This window comes from Amborella trichopoda, chromosome 3 (genome assembly GCF_054954075.1).
Source record: "Amborella trichopoda isolate Santa Cruz 75 chromosome 3, AtrichopodaSantaCruz75HAP2 v2.0, whole genome shotgun sequence".
NCBI classification, from domain to species: domain Eukaryota; kingdom Viridiplantae; phylum Streptophyta; class Magnoliopsida; order Amborellales; family Amborellaceae; genus Amborella; species Amborella trichopoda.
In genome coordinates, this window is record NC_142338.1 from 1,813,367 (window position 1) to 1,837,341 (window position 23,975).

General features: G+C 35.4%; 2 protein-coding genes across 8 annotated transcripts; both read left to right on the forward strand.

Annotated features, from left to right (window-relative positions):
* Positions 1-411: 411 nt before the first annotated feature.
* On the forward strand, positions 412-13,171 carry LOC18439720 (AT-rich interactive domain-containing protein 5). The gene is made up of 12 exons (XM_006849878.4): positions 412-1,688; positions 1,790-1,829; positions 2,132-2,184; positions 3,107-3,152; positions 4,661-4,762; positions 8,407-8,526; positions 8,625-8,676; positions 8,769-8,847; positions 9,658-9,724; positions 10,075-10,125; positions 11,575-11,667; positions 12,577-13,171. Exons 1-12 carry the CDS (start codon positions 1,024-1,026, stop codon positions 12,679-12,681), a joined length of 1,473 nt encoding a protein of 490 aa, XP_006849941.2. The 5' UTR covers positions 412-1,023; the 3' UTR covers positions 12,682-13,171.
* Positions 13,172-16,764: 3,593 nt separating this feature from the next.
* On the forward strand, positions 16,765-22,317 carry LOC18439721 (putative pentatricopeptide repeat-containing protein At3g15200). 7 transcript variants are annotated; one of them, XM_020670873.2, is made up of 4 exons: positions 16,765-17,071; positions 17,214-17,257; positions 19,806-19,881; positions 20,426-22,317. In XM_020670873.2, the coding sequence occupies exons 3-4, from the start codon at positions 19,833-19,835 to the stop codon at positions 22,027-22,029; spliced, it is 1,653 nt and encodes a 550-aa protein (XP_020526532.1). In that variant the 5' UTR covers positions 16,765-17,071; positions 17,214-17,257; positions 19,806-19,832; the 3' UTR covers positions 22,030-22,317. The 7 variants fall into 7 exon arrangements, with proteins under 7 accessions (XP_020526532.1, XP_006849942.1, XP_020526533.1 ...); XM_006849879.4 differs by having other exon boundaries at positions 16,767-16,973; XM_020670874.2 differs by having other exon boundaries at positions 16,767-16,951.
* The last annotated feature ends 1,658 nt before the right edge of the window (positions 22,318-23,975 follow it).

Below are 23,975 nucleotides of genomic sequence, written 5' to 3' on the forward strand. Positions count from 1 at the left end.
AAAGTAAAATAGATGATTTAAATGATTTGTTGTAATATATATTATTTTAAAAATTTAAAATTATAATGTTAAAGCTGAGATAATCGATTTATAGGTTTTTTTAACCTTTGAGGTTGCAATTTTTGATGGGTTATGAGGTGAGGCTTTATTTATTTTGATAGGTCTCAAGCCCTATTCAACCATTTTCCTAAAAGGAATGGGTAGGAGTGTATTTCAATGCAAAGATACGGATATTTTGAGTTTTGACCATTACCCATATTTCATCGTCATTAATCATTCACCATATCGTTGCAGAGAAACCCTAAAAAGGAACCATTTAAAATATCTCTGAAACTCCTGCGTCTTTTCATTCATAGCATGTGTTTTGGATGCAAAATCTCAGAATATGTACAAGGAAGTTTTCTAGGGTTTATTCGGAGCTATCGGTAAATTTTTGGGCTTTTCTGGTGCAGAGAAATCCGAAAAAGGTTTCCTGAACTCCATTGAAGAATTTGTCGGAGGTCCAAGCTTTCTTCTCTAAGATCTGAAACTCTATTAAAAGGTTACCAGAACTTTGAGGCGCATGTTTTAGGGCGTATAGAAGGCCCGCTCGTTCCTTTCATATCATGTGAGATCTTGTTTGCTCTGGAAATCTTTTTAATTCACAAAACCTCTTAACCCTAGATCCCTGACCACAATTTGCAAAATGTACGGAAGAATGGGTTTTCAGCCACATAGAGGGGTGCCCTTATGCTAATTTTTTAAAGTCACTGAACTGAGCCACTCAACAGAAATTCAATTCTGAGTGCAGTCAAGCTATCACAAAGGGAACACCTATTGTTTTCAGTATTGAACACTTTTTTTGGTTGTTATATGAAAATTATAAGCATGAGATTTCATTTGCATTTTGTAGATGAACTTTAATTCGCATTTTATACTTGGAGTGATGAACGTTAATTCATAGTATAATTTAGGTAGTATTCAAATATATCAATAAGATTTTTGGAAGTTTGAATTTTGGTTAAGCTTGAATTCTGGTTCAGAATGAACCATATAATGGATCATGAGGAACTAGAACTAGAGGAAGAACATGAAACTCCAAATCAAGTTGATACACAAATTGAAGAACCCAATTTGACTGGAGACCCATCTGAAAGCTCAGAGGATGATAGCTCTGAAGCTGAAGAAGAAACTCTATTAGATAGCCCCCCTGTTTTTGTTGAGCCTTCTGATGAACCCAACTCTTTAATTCAAAACAATGACCAAAATCTAGACAATAGAAACAATGGAGTAAGAACCCCAATAGCTATTGAGGACCAAGTTCTGAACCAGTCTGGTGTGGCCCATGAAGATTATCATCCCATAAATGGAGACCTTGCAAAGAATGTCAAGATTGAGGAAGAGAATGGATTGAAAGGTTCACACCATGAAAATGGTGATAATTTGGAAGACATCCGAGCCCAAGGGAATGCGAGTGAGGTCCGACAATCTGAGGAAAATTGCTTGCCATCTGTGGCTATGAAACAGGAAGTAAATGCAGATGGCTTAAACCATTCTTTCCCTCTTGATACTCGAATAGTAGAGGGTGATGATTCTGGTACAGAGGAGGAGCAAGCTGCATTTATGAGGGAGCTGGAGGCTTTCTTCAAGGAAAGGAGCATGGAATTCAAGCCCCCAAAGTTTTATGGAGAGGGCTTGAATTGTCTCAAGTAAGTTTTTCAAGGCCTCTTTACTCGTTCTGCTAGACTTTAGAAATCTGATGTTTATGGTCGTAAAGATAACTCCAAATGCCTGTTGTTCTGTTTTGTAGACTGTGGAGAGCTGTCACTAGGTTGGGTGGTTATGATCAGGTATGTTTGATTGTAGGTGTTTCTCCTTTATTTATTTATTTTTCTTTTTCTTATGTTGTTTAGAGGTGTTTACCTTGATTTTATATAGATAATTCATTGCTATATTGTCCTTTTTAATTTCAATCGATACTTTCCTATTTGTTTGTTAATTTTATGACATGCTACACATCTATTCATTACATAATGTTCAATTAGTTTGGTCTTGGATGAAACTAATGGTTGCTAGCTTCTCTCATTTCAAAGTATCAATTATGCGGTAAGCATCTTGACTTCATTGCTATATTTGTTTGTTATACATTCAGGTTACTTCATGTAAATTGTGGCGCCAAGTGGGAGAGTCTTTCAAGCCCCCAAAGTAAGAAGTTACATAGTTTTTTAACACTTTTTATGAGTATATTAGATCTGCACATTTATTCAAATGGAAAAAATCTATCATTTTTTCTGTTTTGCATAAGGGGAATGTCATGACTGGCAAGGCACTTCATTATTTTTCCTTTTCCTTCTTAGTTTTTACCACCTTTTGTTTTTAGTTCTGCCTACGATGAATCATTAACACCTAATGGTCCATTAAAACATTTGCTAATGACTCCTTTGTTACTAGTTAATTTTCTTTAAAACGTTTGTCAAATATACGTTTGAAATTCTTGGTTGTAAGTAGGCTATTGTCTTGAATGAATCTTTGTTTCATTTTTTTTCTCTTGTTTATTTTCTACTAATGAAAACTGTTAATTGAAAACATAAAGGAAGTGAATGTTTCCTTGGATCATGCATTAGTTATTCAGGCTGACATCAATATTAGGATGCTTACACTGAGTCAGTATTTCTTTTGGCTCAGGGCTGTGTGGCGCTCTCTCTCTCGCTAATTCTTTTTTTTTTTTGGGTATTAGAGGAACTGAGTATGAATTGCGTTATGAATCTTTTTTTTTTTTTGGTATTAGAGGAACAGAGAATGAATTGCGTTATGAAAAGAATAAGGTTATTGCTAGTCAGAAATGCAAATGGAACTTTGCAGAAATCATGCACTTGGAATTGTGTATATTTGGATTATGTTGATTGAAATTCATTAACTAAGTGGAGTTGCATAATTTTTTTTTGCTTTATTGATTCCAACCCATTATTTTTATTTATATTTTACATATCTTCATTTTTTCGCTGCTGCTTTTTCACCGAAAGATGTGTTTATTTAATGATTTTATGATGTCTCCACTCTTCTCCCCATTATTCATGATACTTATGATGATGGCTAACTCTCTGTTTGGCATCTTCCCATATTGCAGGACTTGCACTACAGTCTCATGGTCATTTCGATGTTTCTATGAAAAGGTGATACTTCTTGATGAATCTAGTCATCTAGTGTATTGGCAATATTTAATTTCTGGTTCAATGATCTTTTGTTCTTTGGCGGCGTCATTAGCACATATGAGGTGTATATAAATTGAAATGCTTGATTGCTCCTGGGCCTTTAGTCCGGCAAAACACCTGCTTTGTAAGATGGATTGTGAATTCAAACTCTTGATTATTGTCCAAATAGCAAACCTAGCTGTCCTACTCGTTCTCTTACACATGAAAACACCCAGTAGATGGATTTAATTAGTAATTTAATGCTTCCAGGTCTTCAAATTCTCTAATTTCTGATCTGTGCATATGTGTTAGTGTGTGTTTTGGATGTGAGTGCATGCGTGTGCGTGCATGTGTGTGTGTGTGCCAAATGCAACAGTATTCTCATTCTTGGAGTGGGTTTGCATACCTTATGAGGACAATTTAGGGCTTAGTTAAGATCTGACCATCTTATGCAACTATGGAGAAAATGAATATTTTGATAGCCCAAAAAGAAAAAAAGAGTTGAAAATCTGATTCCACTTACTATTCTCTGGCTTGGCATTGATGGAATTAATCTATTAGAATTTTTTATGATTAATTTCATCATTGAAGGAAAGCAAGAGTTTGAATGACTGTGTTGTGAACCATCAATTGAAATATACTTCTAAACTGTCAAGAATAGTACTACGGTAACTAACCCCCAAAAGTGTGATTATTAAGACATATTACCTCCTTGGAAGTCCGTGTTTTCTCCACCATGTTTGCTTGTAGTAGAAAAACCAACTTAAAAAGAAAAAAAAAAGGACAGATGTTCTGATTTGGTTATGTAGTTAATGCTGCTGGTTTTCCTTTGGCTGGCAATTGCTCAGACCCGGTCCAGTGAAAGCCCAGGCCTGGGCCATTTATGTCGCCTGGGGAATGGTCCGGATTTCTTATCCGGCCAGGCCTGGCCTAGGCCCATCACATATAAAAGGCCTGGCCTGGCCTAGGCCCATCACATATAAAAGGCCTGGCCTGGGCATGACCTGGCCCGCCCAGCCAAACCATGTCAAAGGGCAAGGCCTGAGGGCCAGGTTCGGTTTGGCCTGTTGCAAGCCTAGTGCGGACTTTGGACTCCCACCACTGTCCTGCATTCTCATAACAAAGGGTATCTTGTGTAAACATAAAATGTATCTAAAATAACCTGAGTGGTTGGGCTTGGTGAACTGGCTCAGTTGGTCTGTGACTTTTGGGTTTGGCTGTATTCCTGTTTGGTGCCCTTCCTGATTCTCGTGTCTTCGATGCATGATATGGGCAACTTGGACCAAAACTGATTTGTACCAGCAGATCCAATCTTGTTTGCAAACACTAACTTTATAAGTCATGGAGTTATTTTTGACATATGATGGAAGGAGTTATTTTTGACATATGATGGAATCACCTAATGGGCTATGCGTCAGTTGGAATTAGAAAAGTCATTATTGTTAGTTGTTTCTCAATCATGTAATTTTTCTTTCTGATTGGTTTTACAGGCACTTTTGGATTATGAAAGGCATAAAACCCATGGTGGTGAGCTCCCAACACCTGCTGCTTCTCATCAAGATCCTTCGATGCCTTTGGCTGGTGATGGCCAGGTGAGCTGTTTAGGTTAGTTTATAAGTATGGATTAGGGCTTTGTTGTGGTGATAGAAATGCTTTACTTTCTTTTGTTTTAGAATTGAGAAACTTTGTGCACCATTCCTTCTCTCCGAGTGTGAATGATGATTGGTATGGGAAGGAACCACATGATTTTTACAAGGATGTGCTACAGTTTAGCCTCAATCCATGACTGTATCAGGTACACAATGAAGATACTGCTCTTGTTCAGGAGTTCCATGATATTTAGAAGTTGGAACATTGAAATTGTTTCCGATTACAAGAATATGGTTTGTAATTTCTGGTCTGGTAGAAATCTCCAGGCTAGTGGTGCCACCTGTAGGCCTTTGTGAAATTAATTTTGGTGGAAGTTCACATGGTGATCCTCTGCTTTCTGTTATGGCAGCAGTTCCAGAGACAGTTCTAGAGATGTGACCAATGGCATTGAGGGTTGCTAGACTCTGATCTTACTGGGCTTTGGCAGTCATTCTCAGGATCATTGATGATAGCGGGGAATCCTGTGAATGTTATAGGATTGGCTTATCGGAAAAATGTTATACATGGAGGATGGTGGATGTCATGAAAGAGATATTAATAACATAGAGTGTATAAGTTTTTATCATGTCCTTTGGATTTGAAGTTCAGATTTGCTAATGGGGATGCTAACTTCATGAGGATACAAGGGATGAACAAAGTTTCAATGTTCTTTGGGAACTTCTTTCTTACACTTCACTTTTATTTTTTTTGGGTATATCAGTGGGGAATACCGGCCCCTACCCGTTTTTATAAATAATTAGCGGTTTTCGAATGTGTCAGTGAGACTGGAAACCTAGACCGGTAGCTGACGCTCAAGTGGTGTTACCACCACGATCTCAACCCCATTCCCTTCTTATGCTTAACTTGGCTATCAATAGTTGCATATCTGTTATCCTTAGCAGTGATACAGTTTGATATCTACTCGTTTAGTGAGTCCATTCTTGTAAAATTCAACCCACCTTGGTGCCTGGATCTGGAGGTGGGTCAAGTTTGTTTTAAAATTCAGTCTGCCTAGGCGCCTGGGTCTTGAGGTGGCCGAGTTCCTAGGTGCATTCCCTAGGGATATGTGGACACTGAGTGTGGGGACTTACAAAACATGCTGGCCTTTTGGGCCAAGATCCCAACTAGGAAAAACATGCTGGCCTATTGGGCCAAGGTCCTGACTAGGCACCCACCTATCACCTTGGGCCCCTTATGGGCCAAGGTGGGCACCTCATTCCCCTTGCCTGAGGTGGAAAATGGCCTTGGGTAGGGAATTTTGGGTCCTTTCCTCTCCCTAAAAGGAACGAAAGGGTTTTAGTGGGTACTCTTCCCATCCAGAACTTTTAGCTTGATTATGAGAGAGAAGAAGAATCAAGAAGATCTGTGAGATTTTTCTTGGTGATTTAAATTTTTTTTTGTGCTTAAGAGTATAAAAACTGATCTTTTGTGCGACTTGAAGTGGTGGGAATAGCGGTGTTTTGGCAACCTGAGCTCACTGATTTGAGCCAACTTCGATTAGGTTTTAAAAAACTAGTACATTTCGATTTTGGATTTATGTTTTGGCAACATTTTTAACACTGGGTTTGGATTTGTTTGTTTTTCAAATTTGGTTTTTGTTTTCGCTTGTTTGTTCAAGTTTGGGTTTGGATCTGTTGCCCATTTTCAATATTGGGTTTTGGATTGCAGTTATTGACATTTTATCAAGATTGGTTTAAGTTTTGTGACTTTTTTATCGTATTTTAGTGTCCCTTTTCAATATTTTGATATTTTTTCTTAATATTGGGTTTGGGCTAAGTGACGTTTCTATATATATATATATATATATATATATATATATGAGCAATGATCCAATGCAACGGTTGTATCATAGTATATTGCAACAACACTTCTAGAAAACCATGGTTGTGGTATTTATATGACCTCAAATTTTGCACACACGGTCTCTTCATCGCAATAATCAATCTCCCAAAAAACAAAAGTTCAATTTGAACCCTAGATATGGTCAAAATGAGTCCCCTCCAAAAACGAATCTAGACCATTCATTTTGTGAATTTCAAGATCTTAGCCTTTATAAACTCAAAATCAAATTTTTTTTTTTTAATATTGTTCATCTAATGATAATAAAGCCATCCAAAAAAATTGGAAATGAAAAAAATCCTTCTGAGGCCTAAATCTAAACATCTCACCAAAATGAACTGCGTATGTTAATTGGGCTAAAAAAATAATTTCTAGGTTGTGTTTTCAAATTTTCCTTTTTTTGTGATTATTCATTAGAATGAAAAGAGTGTATATTTCAAAATTTGGATCAAACAAATGGCCATAAGATGGTTTTTTAAGGTTGTTGCATCATATTACTATGCAACGGTTGCATGAAATCATTGCTCTATATATATATATATGGAAAAAGCTGGGATTAGCCCACTAGCTCATATGAACATATGAGCCCAACAGCCCAGATTGAATCTGAGCCGATCTGAAGGTCACGACCTCATTTCGTGTTTGAATTTTATTTTTTTTTGACAAATTCAAATTACTTGAAATTTTAGGCGTGTGTTCTACTCATCAAGACGTATCAAATAAAAATATAAAAAAACTATTCACGGAAAAAAATGACCAAAATACCCCCAAAACTTTTTGGGGGTATTTTGGTCAATTTATTTCATGTAAAATATTTTTTTGATACTTTTCGAAGATTCAACTATTTTTGATGAGCACACTCCTAAATTTTCAAGTGATTTGGATTTGTAGAAAAAAAATTAAAATTCAAACACTACCGGACATCCGTGATCGTCAGATCGGCCTAGATTTAATCTGGGCCGTTGGGCTCATATGTTCATATGGGCTAGTGGGCTAATCCCAATTTTTTCCTATATATATATATATATATATATATATATATATTTCATAAGTTCATTCTGGGTTTTTTTCTTTTATGTTTTTGAGTATGTATTTCTGACGGTTTATTATCCAAATCACCCCCCCCCCTTCCTCTCTCTCTCTCTCGTAGCGCTTCGAACACGAGTTGCCTGCCTAGGCAGTGTATTCTTATTGGTTTAGTCGATAAAAAGTTAAAAACTTAAAGAGAAGGATATCAGTGGAAGGATTTTACCTAGTAGGTTTTGGAGAGGGTTTGTACTGAGTAGGTTTTTGGAGAGGGTTTGTACTGAGTAGGTTTTTGGAGAGGTTTCTTTGGGGTCAAAGGAAAGACTTGGGAAGGTGGTTGGGAAAATGGAAGAAAAGTTGGGGGCATATTGGGAGTGTTTGTCAGGGAGGGATGTGCAGAAGCTGGGTCCCTCGCACTGACATAGTAACTTCAGCTCTTTTGAGGTCCTTCTACTTCTTGTTTTCTAAGATACTAAGCTTGCTCATAAATAAAACACAAAACGCACTATTGTATAATCGACAAAAAACTTTTGATGTTATTAGACCCATACCATTTCTGGGATGATACTTCAATTTGAGATTTATTTGGAACATTGTTAATTGTAATCAACTGTTATTTGATTTTTCTCCCCTTCTGGAATTCATTTGGTGTAGGTTTGCATTTTCATGATTAGGCATTTCCTTTTTAAATATAAAACTTGCCTTTCCAAGAAACCAGCTGAAAGTATGGAAATCTCTGCAGCTCACCAACCAAGCATCTGGATCAGGTAGGGCTAGAAGAGACGCAGCAGCTCGTGCCATGCAAGGATGGCACTCTCAACGCCTCCTGGGTAATGGTGAAGTTGGGGACCCAATTATCAAGGTGAGTGAGTTTTGAAGTGCCCCCTAATAGATTGTAAAGCTCAAGTATGGCTCCATTTTTGTTGGACTTCTATTGATGTAAATATCTTATATTTGTAGGATAAGACCCCAGTTTCTTTAATTAAGCGTGAGAAGCAACTAAAGAATCTTGGTATGGTTCTTCATCTAAATTCACTTCATTCATTTGTTTTCAGTATCCATTACTGTTACTTGTCTTACCATGGCTGTCAATAATTCTCTCAGGGACTCCTAAAAGAAAGAAGCCATCGTCCTTGGAACGTGCCGTTAAAGCTGCCAGAACAAAATCCATTACAAAGCCACAGTAAAGATCATAGGCTTAAGTATTTCATGTTCTTTCTGTTCTGTCACCCTTCACATAACCTATATGGATATGTTTGATGGATTATGTGTTTTTGATTCTTCTATGATTTATATGGTAATCACCTTTTTATCTTGTATGGGTTGGAGTTGATTGGTTTCTTATTTTAAGAATTCGAGCTCTTGGCTTAGAATGGTCAAGGTGTTGAGGATTGCAACACTACTTCCCTAGTTTGAATCCTACCATTGAACAACCAACAAAAAAATATGGAAAATTGTTTCATGCGGGCTGGATCGCATGACTACATATGTGGTCCAAAAAGTGTAACGCATCCATCTTAAAGATGGATGCAAGTAGGTGTTCCATCTAAAAACAATGGAAACTAACGGTCCAAATATTTTCTTACTAGAATTATTATTTGTAGTTTTTGAAATTTACTTACTTTTTCATATTCATGATCTCCATGTTAGAGATTACATGTCCTTAAAATTAAGTAAAAAAATCCATCTCAAAAATAGATTTATTAATAGGCCCACATTTCTACATATGCGGGCTTGGGCTCATAGAAACCAGGTCCAAAAAATATGTTAACTGTTTTGTTGTGTTTTGGAAGATTTCTACTTAAATTATATCATTTTTTGTCTAAATAAACTGTATCATTTTTTTGTCTAAATAAAGTATAGGCATTTTGCACGGATTGTTTTCACTTTTAGCATTTCATTTTTTTTATTGGTACATTTCGTATTTGGAAGGGAAAAATCTTCTTATCAAGGGGACTAAGCGTTAATGCCTTATTTTTTCTGCTTTTACCAGGATGGATACAATGGTTGTTGATGTTGGGCCATGTGCTGATTGGGTGAAGATCAATGTTAGGCGAACTGTAAGTTATTTCACTTGAGTAGGATGATGATGTTTCTAAAATTGTTTTGTGTTGGATTATGTTCCCCCTTTGAGTTGTCCTTTTTAATATTTGATAATAGTTTTCTCTTTGTTTCTTGTTTTTTAATATTATGTTTATTCTATACTTATTGTTACCCATGTTGAGTTGCTGTTTTTATATGGTTTTGGTTACTCTTGTTTCATTTTCTGACGTTTTATTTATTTAATTTTGTTTATTATTGGTGAAATGGTTTTACTTTTGATGGGATTTGAATCTCACTATCCAGAAAAGTTTTATGAGATATCAATTATGTGGAAGGTTTAACTAGTTGCTTCTGTGCTTTTGTACAGAAAGATTGCTATGAAGTTTATGCTTTAGTTCCTGGGCTTCTGCGTGAGGAGGTAATTAAAAAGCATTATGATTCAGATCTGTATGATTTGATATTGGTGTTTCTTTATGGAAGGGGAAACTGGGAAAAGTACACTGCTCGAAATAATTTAAAAGGTGGTGCCTATTTTGAGATATTTATTGAACTAATTTGTAAAACAATGAAAAGCCTTCTACCAATTGTAAGAAACGATAGACTTACCCTTAGTGCATTCTGAAGCCGTCGACATAAGTACAATAGTTTACTACTTGGACTCAGCATGGGACTTAGTCACATGCTGAGTCCATGATTTTGAGAATTTATTATTTTCTAAAAAATACAAAGAATTCACAAACAAGAGGCCAAAAAAAATCTCATCTCAGGAATACTTTACCCATTCATTTGGAGCATGCTGCATATGTGCCATGTGTACCCTCACACTATGCATGCAGTGTGTTGATGGTCTGTTCAGAAAATAAATGGCAGAGGTGAAGTACTCTATGGACATGATACACTAAGGCCGTTCCTCCCATTTTTCCTGAACTGATTGTGGATGTGTTGCCTGTGCACATAACGACATATGCACTCTGAATATGCAATAATTTTCTTTGTATGGAAGCTTCTACCTCTCATTGAAGTGCCCTGCTTTATACTTGTTCTATGTGCATGGGTGGAGTTATATTCTATATGTTTGGTCGTATGGTTACATTTGCATATATTTTCTGGATATGTAAGATGAAGTTTTGAAAAACCATTTGGCAAATGAAATGTCTTATTTGACCTAGATTAAAAGAAAAATGAAATATGTTGCACAACTTTGGCCCTTGCTGTTCTGGCCTTAAATGCCACCAATAGTCTGATAATAGTAGTGATGCAACATTTTTTTTTGATATCAGTGATACACCAATAATCTATGTTGTTAAGGTAGATTAATTGGGAGTGTGAGTTTTTATTTCTTTCCGTTACTTTTTTTTCCCTTTAATTAGTGTAAAGAATATCTCTCTTTCAACTTTGTAACAAGAATTCCTGCCAAAATAGGATTCGCAATCAAATCAATTTTTTTTTAGAATCAAGGGATTTTAAATAAGGAATTCCTGCGAAACAAGGGATTTTCATCAATTATTAGAACAACTGGTATTTATCTCAACAAATTAAATTTATAAATTAGAAAATAGATAAAGTATAAAATTTCATCATCCTCGTCAAGGCATTTCCCAACTAATTGGGGAAAATACATAAAATTTAAGAAATAAAATTAAATAGTGAATGAAATTTTCAAAAAAAGATATTAATTGATTTGAGAATTTAATTAAAATAATAAGTTTTATTGAATCTGGAAGATCTCTTGTATAATATCTTTATTGAAACTAGACCAATGTGCAACGCCCTCGCCATTTGCTTGTTTATTATGATTACAAGAAAGGTGTCATTATTTTATTCCTGTAGAAAATGAAATCTGAAGTTATGTGCTGTGCAAATTCAGGTACGTGTACAGTCCGATCCAGCAGGACGTCTGGTCATCTCTGGTGAGCCGGAGCAGCCTGATAATCCTTGGGGTGTTACCCCCTTCAAGAAGGTCAATCCATTCTCTTGTTCAACCTTTATTAAACTGTGTGCTTTATTAGCTTCCTAGGTGCAAGGAATGGGTGGCTTGGCTTCGGTGATTAGGCTGGTGAAGCTACAACTTGGCATCATGGGTTCCATTGCTACCCTGTTGATGTGTCCCAAAAAAAAAAAAAAGAAAAAAAAAGAAAAAGAGTCCCAGTCGTAATTTAATCACAATAAAACCTGATTTATTCCGGCTTATAACTGCCGAGGTTTCCAATAGTGGGACTTTGTTTGTCTCCCCAAAAAGTATTTCAAATTTCTTATAAAATAATGGAGAAGTATTCTATGACCCATATGGTCATAGAAAAGTTTAAGGTCGCCTGTCTAATCAATTGATTGACGATGATTGAGAGAGTTTTCCCGATGAGAACTTGATGTGGACGCAAGTGTTATGACCCACTCTTCTTCCATCTGTCCATCGATCTATTTGATATAGCACATTAGGACTCATGAGTTAGCCTTTTCATGATAATATGGATCATGGGCAAAGGGTAGGCCCAAAATGATATGGTTGGAATTAGTGAGAAAATATATGAAGATTGATAGAGCAGAATGACAGACCAGGATTTGTGTAGCAGACCCTAAATAGTTGCGAGAAGGCTCTGATTATCACGGCATAGTTTTTATAAAAATATTTGAGTTGTAATTCTACTTTAGCTTTGCTCACATGTTTAATGTGGTGAAATTTGTTAATCTGTAAAAGAAAGGGAAAATAATTTCTTAACACCATTTAAAAAAAAAAAAAAGGCACAAGAAAAAATTGGGTAAGACAAATTGGATGCTTGATCTTCATGCCGTTTGGCGCAAAACATGTGTGGGTGCTCTCTAATATCATTTGTCTCTTACTTTCTTAAATTGCTTATTGCATTTTATTTAGGTTGTGAGCTTGCCTTCGAGGATCGATCCACACCAGACATCTGCAGTGGTCACACTTCACGGGCAGCTCTTTGTGCGCGTGCCTTTTGAACAGTCAGAATTATAACATGCTCTAGCTTCTGATGGTCCCCTTTCATGGCTCTTGGATATTTTGTGATCTTCATACACAGAAAATTAGCTGAAAATTTCTGAAAATTAAGGGCAAAGAAATGAAGAATTCCAAGGGAAACAGGGAAGCTGACTGTATCCATGTAAATGGGGTGGGCCCATGTTTTAGGGGGGCCCTATTGATTTGGGATGCTGATCTACTTGAAAGTATGTGATGATGCCATGTGGCCGTGGAGGGCTGGTGAACATGGTGCCTGTAATTATATTATTAGGTTTTAACTATGGGTGGCTAAAGCTCGGTGTTGGTCACAATGGCCTCCCTTAACAAGTAGGTTCTAACAATTTCTTTTTGGATTTATATATTGGAAAGTAGCTATTTAGAGTATTGGAAGGTTCACATGCGTTACTGTCCTTTTTATTTGACTCCTTTTTATGTTGCAAATGATGTATATCTCTACATGATAATTAGATATTGTTTATCTCTTTAAGGGCTTGAGTTCTGTTCTTCTGTCCCCTGTATCATTCTCTCTTTTTCTTTTTTGTTCTTTTTGAATTACTTTTTTTTTTCTCTTTTGTTAACGCAGTTTTTGTCTTTCTTTTTGTTTTGTATTGTTATGATATATGTCTTAGATCCATTGTCCACAGCTTCTCAAGGGTTGATGTTCACTGACAAACCTTGAGAAATCTGAGAAGCAACTTTCTAGTGAGTAGACATGGTTGGCAGCTATAGCGCAATTATTTCAAATAAATTTCCATGACCTTTTAATGGAGGCAAGAAGCTCTCTCTCTCCAGAAGCAACTGTCTAGGGAGAAGACATGGTTGGCAATTATAGCACAATTATTTCAAAGATATCTCCTTGACTGTTTAATGGAGGCAAGAAGCTCTTTCTCTCTCTCTAACGTTTTAATGGAGGCAAGAGTCTCACCCTTTCATTGAATGGGACTTCTCCATTTTTCAATGAAGTTTTAACCTTGCATATTTGAGTGCTCTCTTAAATTTTGTTGGTATATCGTTTTTTCAGTGGATTGTATTGATTAAAGGATTTGGTTTAATCAAAATTGATCCAACCACCAATAAAATAGATTGGATTGAATTTAAAAAAAATAAAAAAAATAGACATGATAGTTTAAAAATATAAAATATATTTAAAAAGTTGTTCAAATTCATTTAGCTAGTGGAATAAATTAAAATCGGTTGGTCTGATAATTCAAAATCAATCAAATTTTGATTAGTTTTCGATCATATATCTTTTTTTACCTCGAACATAAACAACCAAGACACTGGTAAGAGGTTTGAGTTGACAAGCCGGCTTGGCCCGATATTGATAACTATGTGTTTCTATGTTTTTATGTGTCGTTTGAATGTCCCTTTTGATTTTACACGCATCGTTGTTGAAAAATGAGCCAGATTTAAAATCAAAGTCATTGTACTGGACCATTCTATCTGTTCAATCAAACTGAACATTGGTACCTTAGTCAGTCTGGTCTAAAGAGCTTAATTTGGTTATGGTCGAAGTCTAATTTAGTTTTGGTCGAAATAAGTGTTTGATCTATTTTAGCTGGTCATATTATTAAGTTTTATTGGTTAAAAAAAAAGTTGAGAGCCTTGGTTTAGTATTTTTCATAGTTTTAACCAATGGTTTAAAAACCGGATCGGTGACTCGGATCGGGCTTTTCAAAAACCGATCCGGATCGGCGAATCGGCGATCCGGATCGGAATCGGGTGAATCGGTCAGAATAAAGCTTCAAAAAAATCCGAAAAAATTATTAAAATTCATTATAAATATTGGTTTTTAGGAATTCAATAAAAAATGAGGGTACTCCATTAAGAATTTTCATGTTTTTGAATGAATATGCGAATATTGATATGTTCTTTCCCTGCATGAACCGCCATTCAGCATTTAATTTACAGTATTTCGTGCTCATCCCTACACTGTTGCTGTTGGGACTCGATATGTGAATAATATGGCTGGGATAGGGTGGCCTCAGAATCATCATCTCTCTCGTTTTCTCTTTGAATAATATGGATTAAAAAAAAAAAAAAACAAATTTTCAAAAAAATCTATCATGGATTAAAAAAAAAATCACAAATTTTCAAAAAATTCTATCATGGATTACAAAAAAAAATTCGATCATGGATTAAACAAAAAAAATCACAAATTTTCAAAAAATTCAATCATGGATTACATAAAATTCGATCATGGATTACATAAAATTCGATCATGGATTACAAAAAAAAACAAACAAAAAAAACAAAAAATTCAATCGTGGATTACAAAAAAAGAAAAAAATAGTTCGATCATGGATTACAAAAAATTCAATCATGGATTACAAAAAACTCTATCATGGGTTACAAAAAAAGCAAAAAAACAAAAAATTCAATCATGGATTAAAAAAAAACAAACAAACATTTCAATCATGGATTACAAAAAAAAAACAAATATTTCGATCATATATTACAAAACATTCGATCATGGATTACAAAAAATTCTATCATGGGTTACGAAAAAAAAAAAAAAAACAAAAAAATCGATCATGGATTACAAGAAAAGAAAACAAACATTTCGATCATGGATTACAAAAAATTCTATTATGGGTTACAAAAAACCAAAAAATTCGATCATGGATTACAAAAAAAATCTATCATGGATTACCAAAAAAAAAAAAAAAAAAAAAAAAAAAAAAAAAAAAAAAAAAAAAAAAAAAAAAAAATTCCGTACGGAATCGCCGATTCACTGTTCGGACTCGCCGATTCCGTACAGTGAATCGGCGATTCACTGTACAGAATCGTCCCGGTTCTCTCTAGAACCGGACGATTTCCGATTTTCGGGCGATCCGGTTCCTTTTTCACTATTTCCGAGTCGAACCGGGCGAGTCCGATTCGACTCGGCGTTTTTTAAAACGCTGGTTTTAACTATTATTTTAATTTTTTATATTTTTTAAAAGATGATATGGTTAAACTGATTTTGAATTGGCCATAACCCTCTTTAGTTGGATGGTTCCTTGTAACTATATTTCCCTCACAAGTTTGAGGGCATGTACAATCCTTGCAATGTTATCAAGATTGAACTAATAAGTGCCAAATTGGTAATGGATATGGTTTATTCAAAATTGATATAGTCGGTCAAATCGGTTTAATTGGATTTTAAAAAAATATCAAAATATATATTATAGTTAAATAATATATAATGTATTAAAATAATAGTTACACGCTTTGTTTGGGTAGTCCACAGGGTTGAAACTGGCCAGTTGGATTGGTTAAAACTGGTCAAATAATGGTTTTGACCATTACCAAATTAGATTTTTACTCCGAGCCACCAGTTGAAGGTTTGAGCGGTTGGACTACCAAAGATATATTAGATATTGATTTTGGCCAGATTAAATTCAGTTTTTACTCTAGATCCGACTAGAAAAGGCACCCACAAGGTCGTGATTTCTCACAGCCCACAAAGACGGAACCTAAATAGTAGACCCATGGGACCAAGTTATACAATTAAACCGGTGCCTAAAACGCTCAGCTGAGAGCATTATGGCCACCTAAAAATTTCTAAAACCATCAATCACATGTACGTCGAGATCTCAATTTCAAAGAGGAGAAAGAAAGGATTTTAAATTCTCCAGTTCCCAAATTTGAAATCAATCATAATCAAGAGTCCAAGCTTAGTCTTGTGACGATGGCAAATTTTGAGCTCCAAATCTGATTTTTTATTGATCGGTTGACCTTTCTGAAAAGTCTGATTTTTATTGATTTTATACTCTTACTAACGAATAGCCCGTGCACACACGCGCACCAGAGAGAGAATTGTGATCTATTTTTGTGAAATTTCTTGGATTGCATTACAAAATATTTACGTATTTAATAGCAAAAACTAATGGATGCAGTTTATATGAGAACCAGGTTTTACGATTACAAAGTAAAATCTCACCCTAAACCCTTATTTTCGGCATCGAAAAATTTTCATGATGACTCTAAAATTAATTTCAAAATTTTTCATAATGATTTTAAAATTAATTCTTAATACCAACTATGAAATTTGAAACTCCAAATATTATAATATTGCAGATCCGTAAACACTTATTTTTAAGGTGAAATGGATAGTCTAAAACCCTATTTACCGTTAAAAAAAAAAAAAAAAAAAAAAAAAAAAAAAAAAAAAAAAAAAAAAAAAAAAAAAAAAGACAGCCTACAACCCTATTTGCCAAATTATCGTGCATAGTCTACTTTGGTGCAGTTTGAACTTCTAAAATTTCAGATTGAAAAAATCATTGTAAGCGGCTCATTTGACAAAGGTAGAATTAAACTATGCTCCCTCGTACGTGCTCTTTCAGAATGCTCGTTAAGTGGATCGCAAAATTTTGGGCCTGAAAGATGCTTGTAATACAATATGGTCGGATGGGAGCATATCGTACAATCTTTCATATTACCTATGAGCAACTTTCAATACACTTTAAAGTTTAAACTTTTTAAAGTGTTCTTTATGGCTTGAATTTGTGCAAGAGACTCAATTCTTGATTTTGATGTCAAACCAGATTGCAGGCGTATGCACAGTCATTCAGTAGGAGGATTCTGAAAGGTTGTTTTCCTTCTTGGACCATTTAGTTATTTTATTTGTTTGATATACCAATTTCATGTTTTTCTCTTTATTTATTCTATTCTTGGGGTTTATATTTCTTGAAATCTGTTGTTATATTGTGGGGATCTCATTTCATGCAATTTTGAAGTTTTTTGCACTCTAGTATAAAAGTGATCTTTTGAACTTGTGAAGGGGAGGAAGCACAAATCTTTATTTTTTATGATAAATTTAAAGAAAATAAGGGAATTAAGGGTTAAAATCCCCTATTTATCTCATCAGAGTGGATGAGGAGCAAGCGTTTACTGGTATCTTTTGAACTTTGAAGGGGAGGAAGCAGAAATCTTTATTTTTTCTGATAAATTTAAAGAAAATAAGGGAATTAAGAGTTAAAATCCACTATTTATCTCTTCAGAGTGGATGAGAATCAAGCATTTATTGGTATCTTCTTTATGTTCTGTAAGACTTCAATAACAAAAAAAATCTAATTCTTTCTTCTCTTATTAATCCAGACCCAAAAGCCATGGCACCTCAAATACCATTCAACCCCATATGGTCCTCCATCATGGATTATTAGAAATCATTATTATGAATCATGGAAAAGCAATCCATGATGTTGTAAGAAACTCCTTCATATTTAGCCTGTTTAAAAACAAGAACTTGTTCCCCATGTATTTAAAATTCAACAAATTGGAAGAAGCTCACCATGTGTTCAGGACAAAGCCTGTGAGGAATGAGGCATCATGGAAGGGTCTTCTTCTGCACTGGCATCTCCATTAGGGTCAAGATTGTCCATTGCTCTACTTAATTGCTCTAACTCTTAGTCACGGAACATCAAATTGAACCACCATTTTCTATGGAACCCTCCTGCCTCATGTTTGGAAATACAGGAGGCTAAGTGCCATTGGGTCCTTGAAGAGAGATGGTTTAAAGCTCATTTGGAAATCCTAAGAAAGCACAAAAGTAAGGCTAAACTTAAGGCACACAATAATATATACAGTAAGCTAAGAATAAGAAAAAGCAAAAAAGATGTCTTTAAATTAGCAAAATGAGTGAGAAAAAGTGTAGAGATCTAGACTATATTAAATGTATTAAGAGTGAGGATTTGGCAAAGGATGAAGAGGTAAACGAAAGGTGGAGAGGTTATTTTAAAGTGTATTGAATGGCGAGCCAATCGGTACAAGGAACTGTTGGCATAAATGAGGGTAGAGGTTATAGATACATTCGTAGGATTAAGATATCGAAAGTGAAAGATGTTTTGAAGATGATCAAGATAGGAAAGATTTTAGGACCAAATGGTATCTTGATAGAGGTTTGGAAGTGCATGGGGGAAATTGACATTGATTGGTTGACCAAGTTGTTCAACAAGGTGTTGAGAACAAATAAATGCCAGATGAATGGAGAAAAGTACTGTAGCACTTATTTACAAGAACAAAGGAGACATAGAATTGTGTGAATTATTGAGAGACCGAAGTTATGAGACACACTATAAAGTTATAAGCCATAGGAGGACAAAGGGTTTTGGGGATGTGGGAGAGAAAGGAAAGTTATCTCTGAAAGAGTTTTGAAGGTTTCTTTCCACCAGCATAGATTAGTTTCTCTCTCAAAAGGCTAGCTTTTAAAGCACCTCTATCTTGATTATCCTTTTTGTTCTATTAATCCTGTCAGTCCAGCTTACACTATTCCATAAGCTAATTGGCTTACAGAATATTCTTCCTCTGTGTGTGTGTGCTCGCATGTGCACACGTGCGTGTGTGTATATGATAAATCATATGGCTTTCTTCTTTTTATTTATTTATTTACATGTGTTGTATCTCAATGTCATTGAAAACTTGTGGTGACATTATTTTTTCTCTGGTTAGGAGAATTATGAGAAAGAACTCACACAGGTATTGTTATTGGAACAATATGAGATATGATATAATTTAGTCTCACTCCTAAGAATTAGGAAGAGTGATATTCCAAACAATATGTGGAATTGATCTCTCCGATAGAACCCTAATATGTGGAATTGATCTGTCCGAAAGAACCCTAATATGTGGAATTGATCTTGGCACCTCCTCTGATAAGAAATCAGGTGAGCACACCTCCTCAGCCATTGGATGTCAATAAGGAGCAACTAGAATGCATTGTTAAAATTTTGTATAGTTCTGTTACACCACCCCAAGTCGTTAGATGTTAACAACAGACAACTAGGGTGTGTTGTTCATGTGCTCTAAATGATGAACTATAGTAGAAAAGTGAACTCCTTGTATATGAACCCTAATGTAATCACTCGTGGTCATATTATGCATCTCTTTCATGCACACATTTTACCACTCTCTCTCTTAATTACATGCCTTCATAATATCCATTTATCTCTTTTTATTTTAATATTTTCTCTCTTAATTACATGAATATAAGTCCTTTCCCAAGGGTGATACTGGGTATTATGTTCTTTTCTAAATGATAATGAGTTTCAGGCTAGTGGCATTTTGGTAATAGTCAAGCAAAAAAGGGCAATTGGCTCAAAAGTTTATATGTGCTCGTCTTCTCCTCTTTGCTCTCTCAGACTTAAAGCAAGGAGCAGCATTTTGCTATGCCTCGAGGAAGCCTCAAACTTCTGATAAAGACTACCCTGCCTTCATGTAAGTGTCTAATTCTCCATACCACCCTTCTAGCTTTTCATCACAGACAAGCTTATACTGTTATCTCTCTCTCTCTCTCTCTCTCTCTCTCTCGCTCACACACACACACACACACACACTACATAAAAATTGTATTTTTATGTCTTCTTGGTTCCTGTCAAGTTTCTCTCTCTAGAATACTTATCCAATTTCTCTTTTGTTCGTTATGTGATGGAGACGATCCCTTTTATTATAATTTCATCTTATGTGTTTATTTCCTTTTCTCCTGTACCTATAAATATTGTTTTTTTATCTTGTCCTAGCAGGATGTAATTTCATCGTAATTCTTTTCATTGTTGTTTAGATTTTTCAATTAATCTTCTATGGAAAATCCTAAAGTGCTTCTTTGTTCAGTCACATCATCATGGGTTTTATTTCATTTCTTCAATGTGTTCTTCATATTTACCAAAGGCTTGTGAGAAATGATTGATTTGGCTATTTTGGGACATGTTCTGTTGAAGCCTTTCCCTTTCTTTCTTAACTCACACATATTTTCCCCTTCCAGGTCCGATTGGCTTTGTGCTTGCTGACTCTCTGCACTTATCTAGTGGAAAGACTAGTCTTGAGCGTTCTCCTGCGTATTATGTTCCTAATAGAGACTTCTCTGTCAAAAGAAATGCAGAGGAAACTGAATTTGCCTGCCAATTAGAGGAGACAATCACATCCAGTAACATCAAAACTGATGGTGTCTCCCATTCCAAATTGACTAGCATGTATGATCATACAGAACCAGAGTTGGATTCTTGTAATTTGGCTCTTGAAGGTGCTAGTGAAGCTGGAATGGTTCAAAAGCTTATGAAGTCATTTCAAACTCGTGAGGAACTAGAATTTGCTCTTGACAATTCTGGGTTAATTATAACTAAGGAGTTGGTTTTAGTGGTGCTACATAGGCATCGATCAGATTGGAAACCTGCGCTTTTCTTCTTCCAATGGGCCTCTAATCGAGGGAATTATTCTCATGAATCTGGTGTTTATAATGTGATGATTGATATCTTGGGTAGAATGAAGCGTTTTGATGAAATGTGGCATCTTGTAAAGGAAATGTACTCATCCAAAGATGGGCCTTCATTTGTAACAGAGAGAACATTCGAGATCCTTATTAACAGATATGCAGCTGATCACAAAGTCGAGAAAGCCATTGAGACATTTTACAAGAGGGAGAATTTTGGCCTAAAGCTTGACAAAGTTGCTTTTCAAATTCTTTTATTGGCTCTTTGTCGTTACAAGCATGTTCAAGAAGCAGAGTCTCTTCTTTATTTGAAGAAAGAGGAGTTTCCTCTTGAAATTAGGAGTAGAAACATAATCCTTAATGGGTGGTGTTTAATGGGAAATTTACGGGAAGTTAAGAGGTTATGGAATGATATAATCTCTTCAGGTTGTGCACCTGATCTTTATACATATGGGATTTTCATAAATGCATTAACCAAAGGTGGTAACTTGGGCAGCGCTGTAGAGCTTTTCAAATCAATGTGGGAGAAAGGATTAACCCCAGATGTTGCAATATGCAACTCTATATTGGATGCTTTGTGCTTTAAGAAGAAGATACCCGAAGCTCTAAGTATATTTAATGAAATGAACGAGCGAGGTTGCCTCCCTGATGTTGTGACATACAACTCACTTATTAAGTACATGTGCAAAATAAGGAGGATGGAGAAGGCTTACGAGCTTTTGGATGTAATGGAGCAAAACGGGTGCACCCCAAATGCTAGGACTTACCATTTTTTCCTTAGGTCAACTAAGAACAAAGAGGAGTTCTCTGAATTATTGAAAAGAATGAAAAGAACAGGGTGTGTCTTTACGAGTGATACCCAGAATTTGATTTTGAGGATTCTTACAGGCTGGGATGATTTTCAGGGGGCTTATGGCGTGTGGAGAGAGATGGAGAGAGGGGGGAGAGGCCCTGATCAAAGGTCTTACACTGTGATGGTACATCGACTCTATGAAAAGGGAAGGATGGATGAGGCTTTTGGATACTATGCTGAGATGATATCGAAAGGTATGATTCCAGAGCCAAGAACCAAGTTGTTGGCTGATGCGTATGAACTCAAGCAAGCAGGGAAGTACCAGATACGTGATCAATCAGATACAGAAAAAAGGCCACTCTTGTAGTTCTACCAATCATATGCCAGAATTTCCAAGTTTGATTTAAGTGCCTCTTTGTAGTGTTCATTATAGAAAAAATGTGAGGTGGCTGATAAATTGGCGAAGGAAGGACTGGGTCTTAGCTCCAGTTATTTTGGGTATTTAGTGCTTGTCAGCTGAACGTGCCTTCTCATCATATTTACTTCATGTTCTTTTGTTCTCTCTTGCATTTTAGTCATGCATTAATATTTCTATGAATACAACTTGATGCATTATATTTTTTTATCAATTCATGGTTACATGTTATAAGTAAAATTTAAAGTTTGATAAGAGATGTACGTGTCCCTTGAAATTGGTGGGCACTAAACTAAGATTGTGCTAAATATTATCATGCACGTCTTTTTTATATTCAGTAATCAAGCTATCCCCAATGAGAAGTACTTAAAACTTTGTCATACAATTGCCCGTAGGTACTTAACCCAAAAGAATTACAGATCAGTCATACATGTCTGAAAATTTTTTAGGACAGATTATATGATTTATGAGTTCTGACTTCTGGTTCTGGTGGAACTTGGCAATGGGAATATAGTACATTGGGACGTGGGTGTTTTAGAAACTTGTACTTGGGCTTGGACACACCAGAGGACCAAGCCCGACACCCCTGTGTCACTCAAGTTTGACTGGCAATTTATAATAAGAAAAGTTTCAGCACTATGAAAAAACTGGGAGACCCAGTGATGCCAAGGTTTCTCGGCTGAGAAGTAGGCCAACTTGGGTGAGTCCCAAGACGGCTTGTTTATATTTTGAACACTGGATGTAACATACAGGGCCATATGAGAAGCACATGTTAGGTGCTCAGGAGATGCATAATGAATGGAAGACCTATATAGGGAATTGTATTGCACTAAGTTTCAGATAAAAAAAGAGAGAATAATATAAGCACTTTGTGATAATGCATGTGTTGTTAAATATTATGCTATAAATTCTTTTGATCATTATTTGCCTGCTTTTGTCACCATTGTATTTTTATGCTATAATTCGTGAGTAGATGATTGCTTTCTGTTGTTACTTTAAAGGCCACCAAAAGTAATTTGTGCACAACTAGAAAAGTTGTTATCACAGATACATTGTCATTCAAATTCTAGATCCGAATTTTTAGCATCATCCGTCTTTTCATATTTGTTAAGGGTGCAGTTCGCATACGGATGCATCCGTAGGTGTAGAGGTAAGGTCCACCTTCAAATTTTATCATGGTATATAATTTTGATGTAAAATGTTACTTAGGATTATCTCAAAATCTATATTTATATCTAATTATTAAATTTTAAATTTAAAAAATGGTTAAAATCAAGTAGATCTATAAACATATGAAAATCTTGAAAATAGACGGTGTAGATAATATGTTGTAAAATGCATTATTTTTGAGACTTAAAATCTTTTTATTTTTCATAGTTATACATCTCGATGTCGAGATGATCAATCAAAGGGTTTTTCAACAATAAAACTTCCTTTTCCGATGGAATTTTTCGGGGCATAGGTCTACATTATAAGGTAGCATTCTTATATAAACTTTTTCCATTTGTTAATATCCTGAAAGCAAGATAGGGATCCTTTATGCACGCAAAGCATCTAATTGAATGCAATCATTTCATAATAAACTTATTCTCTAGTAACATTGATCACCATGGTCTCTCTCTCTCTTGTGAAAACTAATCATATATTAAATGAAGTTTAATAATGTATACTATATACAATATTGACACTTTTTTTTTTTTTGAGAAAGTGGTTAACCAATGTTGACAGTTCCACCGAACAAAAAAAAAACAGCCATTATTTCGGTAAATATTTCCTCTGAATTTTAAATTTCTACTGATACATGTATTCTAAAAAAGTTACTCTAATAGAAGTACCAAAAATAGTTTGAAAGCAAGTGCAGCAGCCAAACAAACAAGGCAGAAACAGAGTTCGACAGG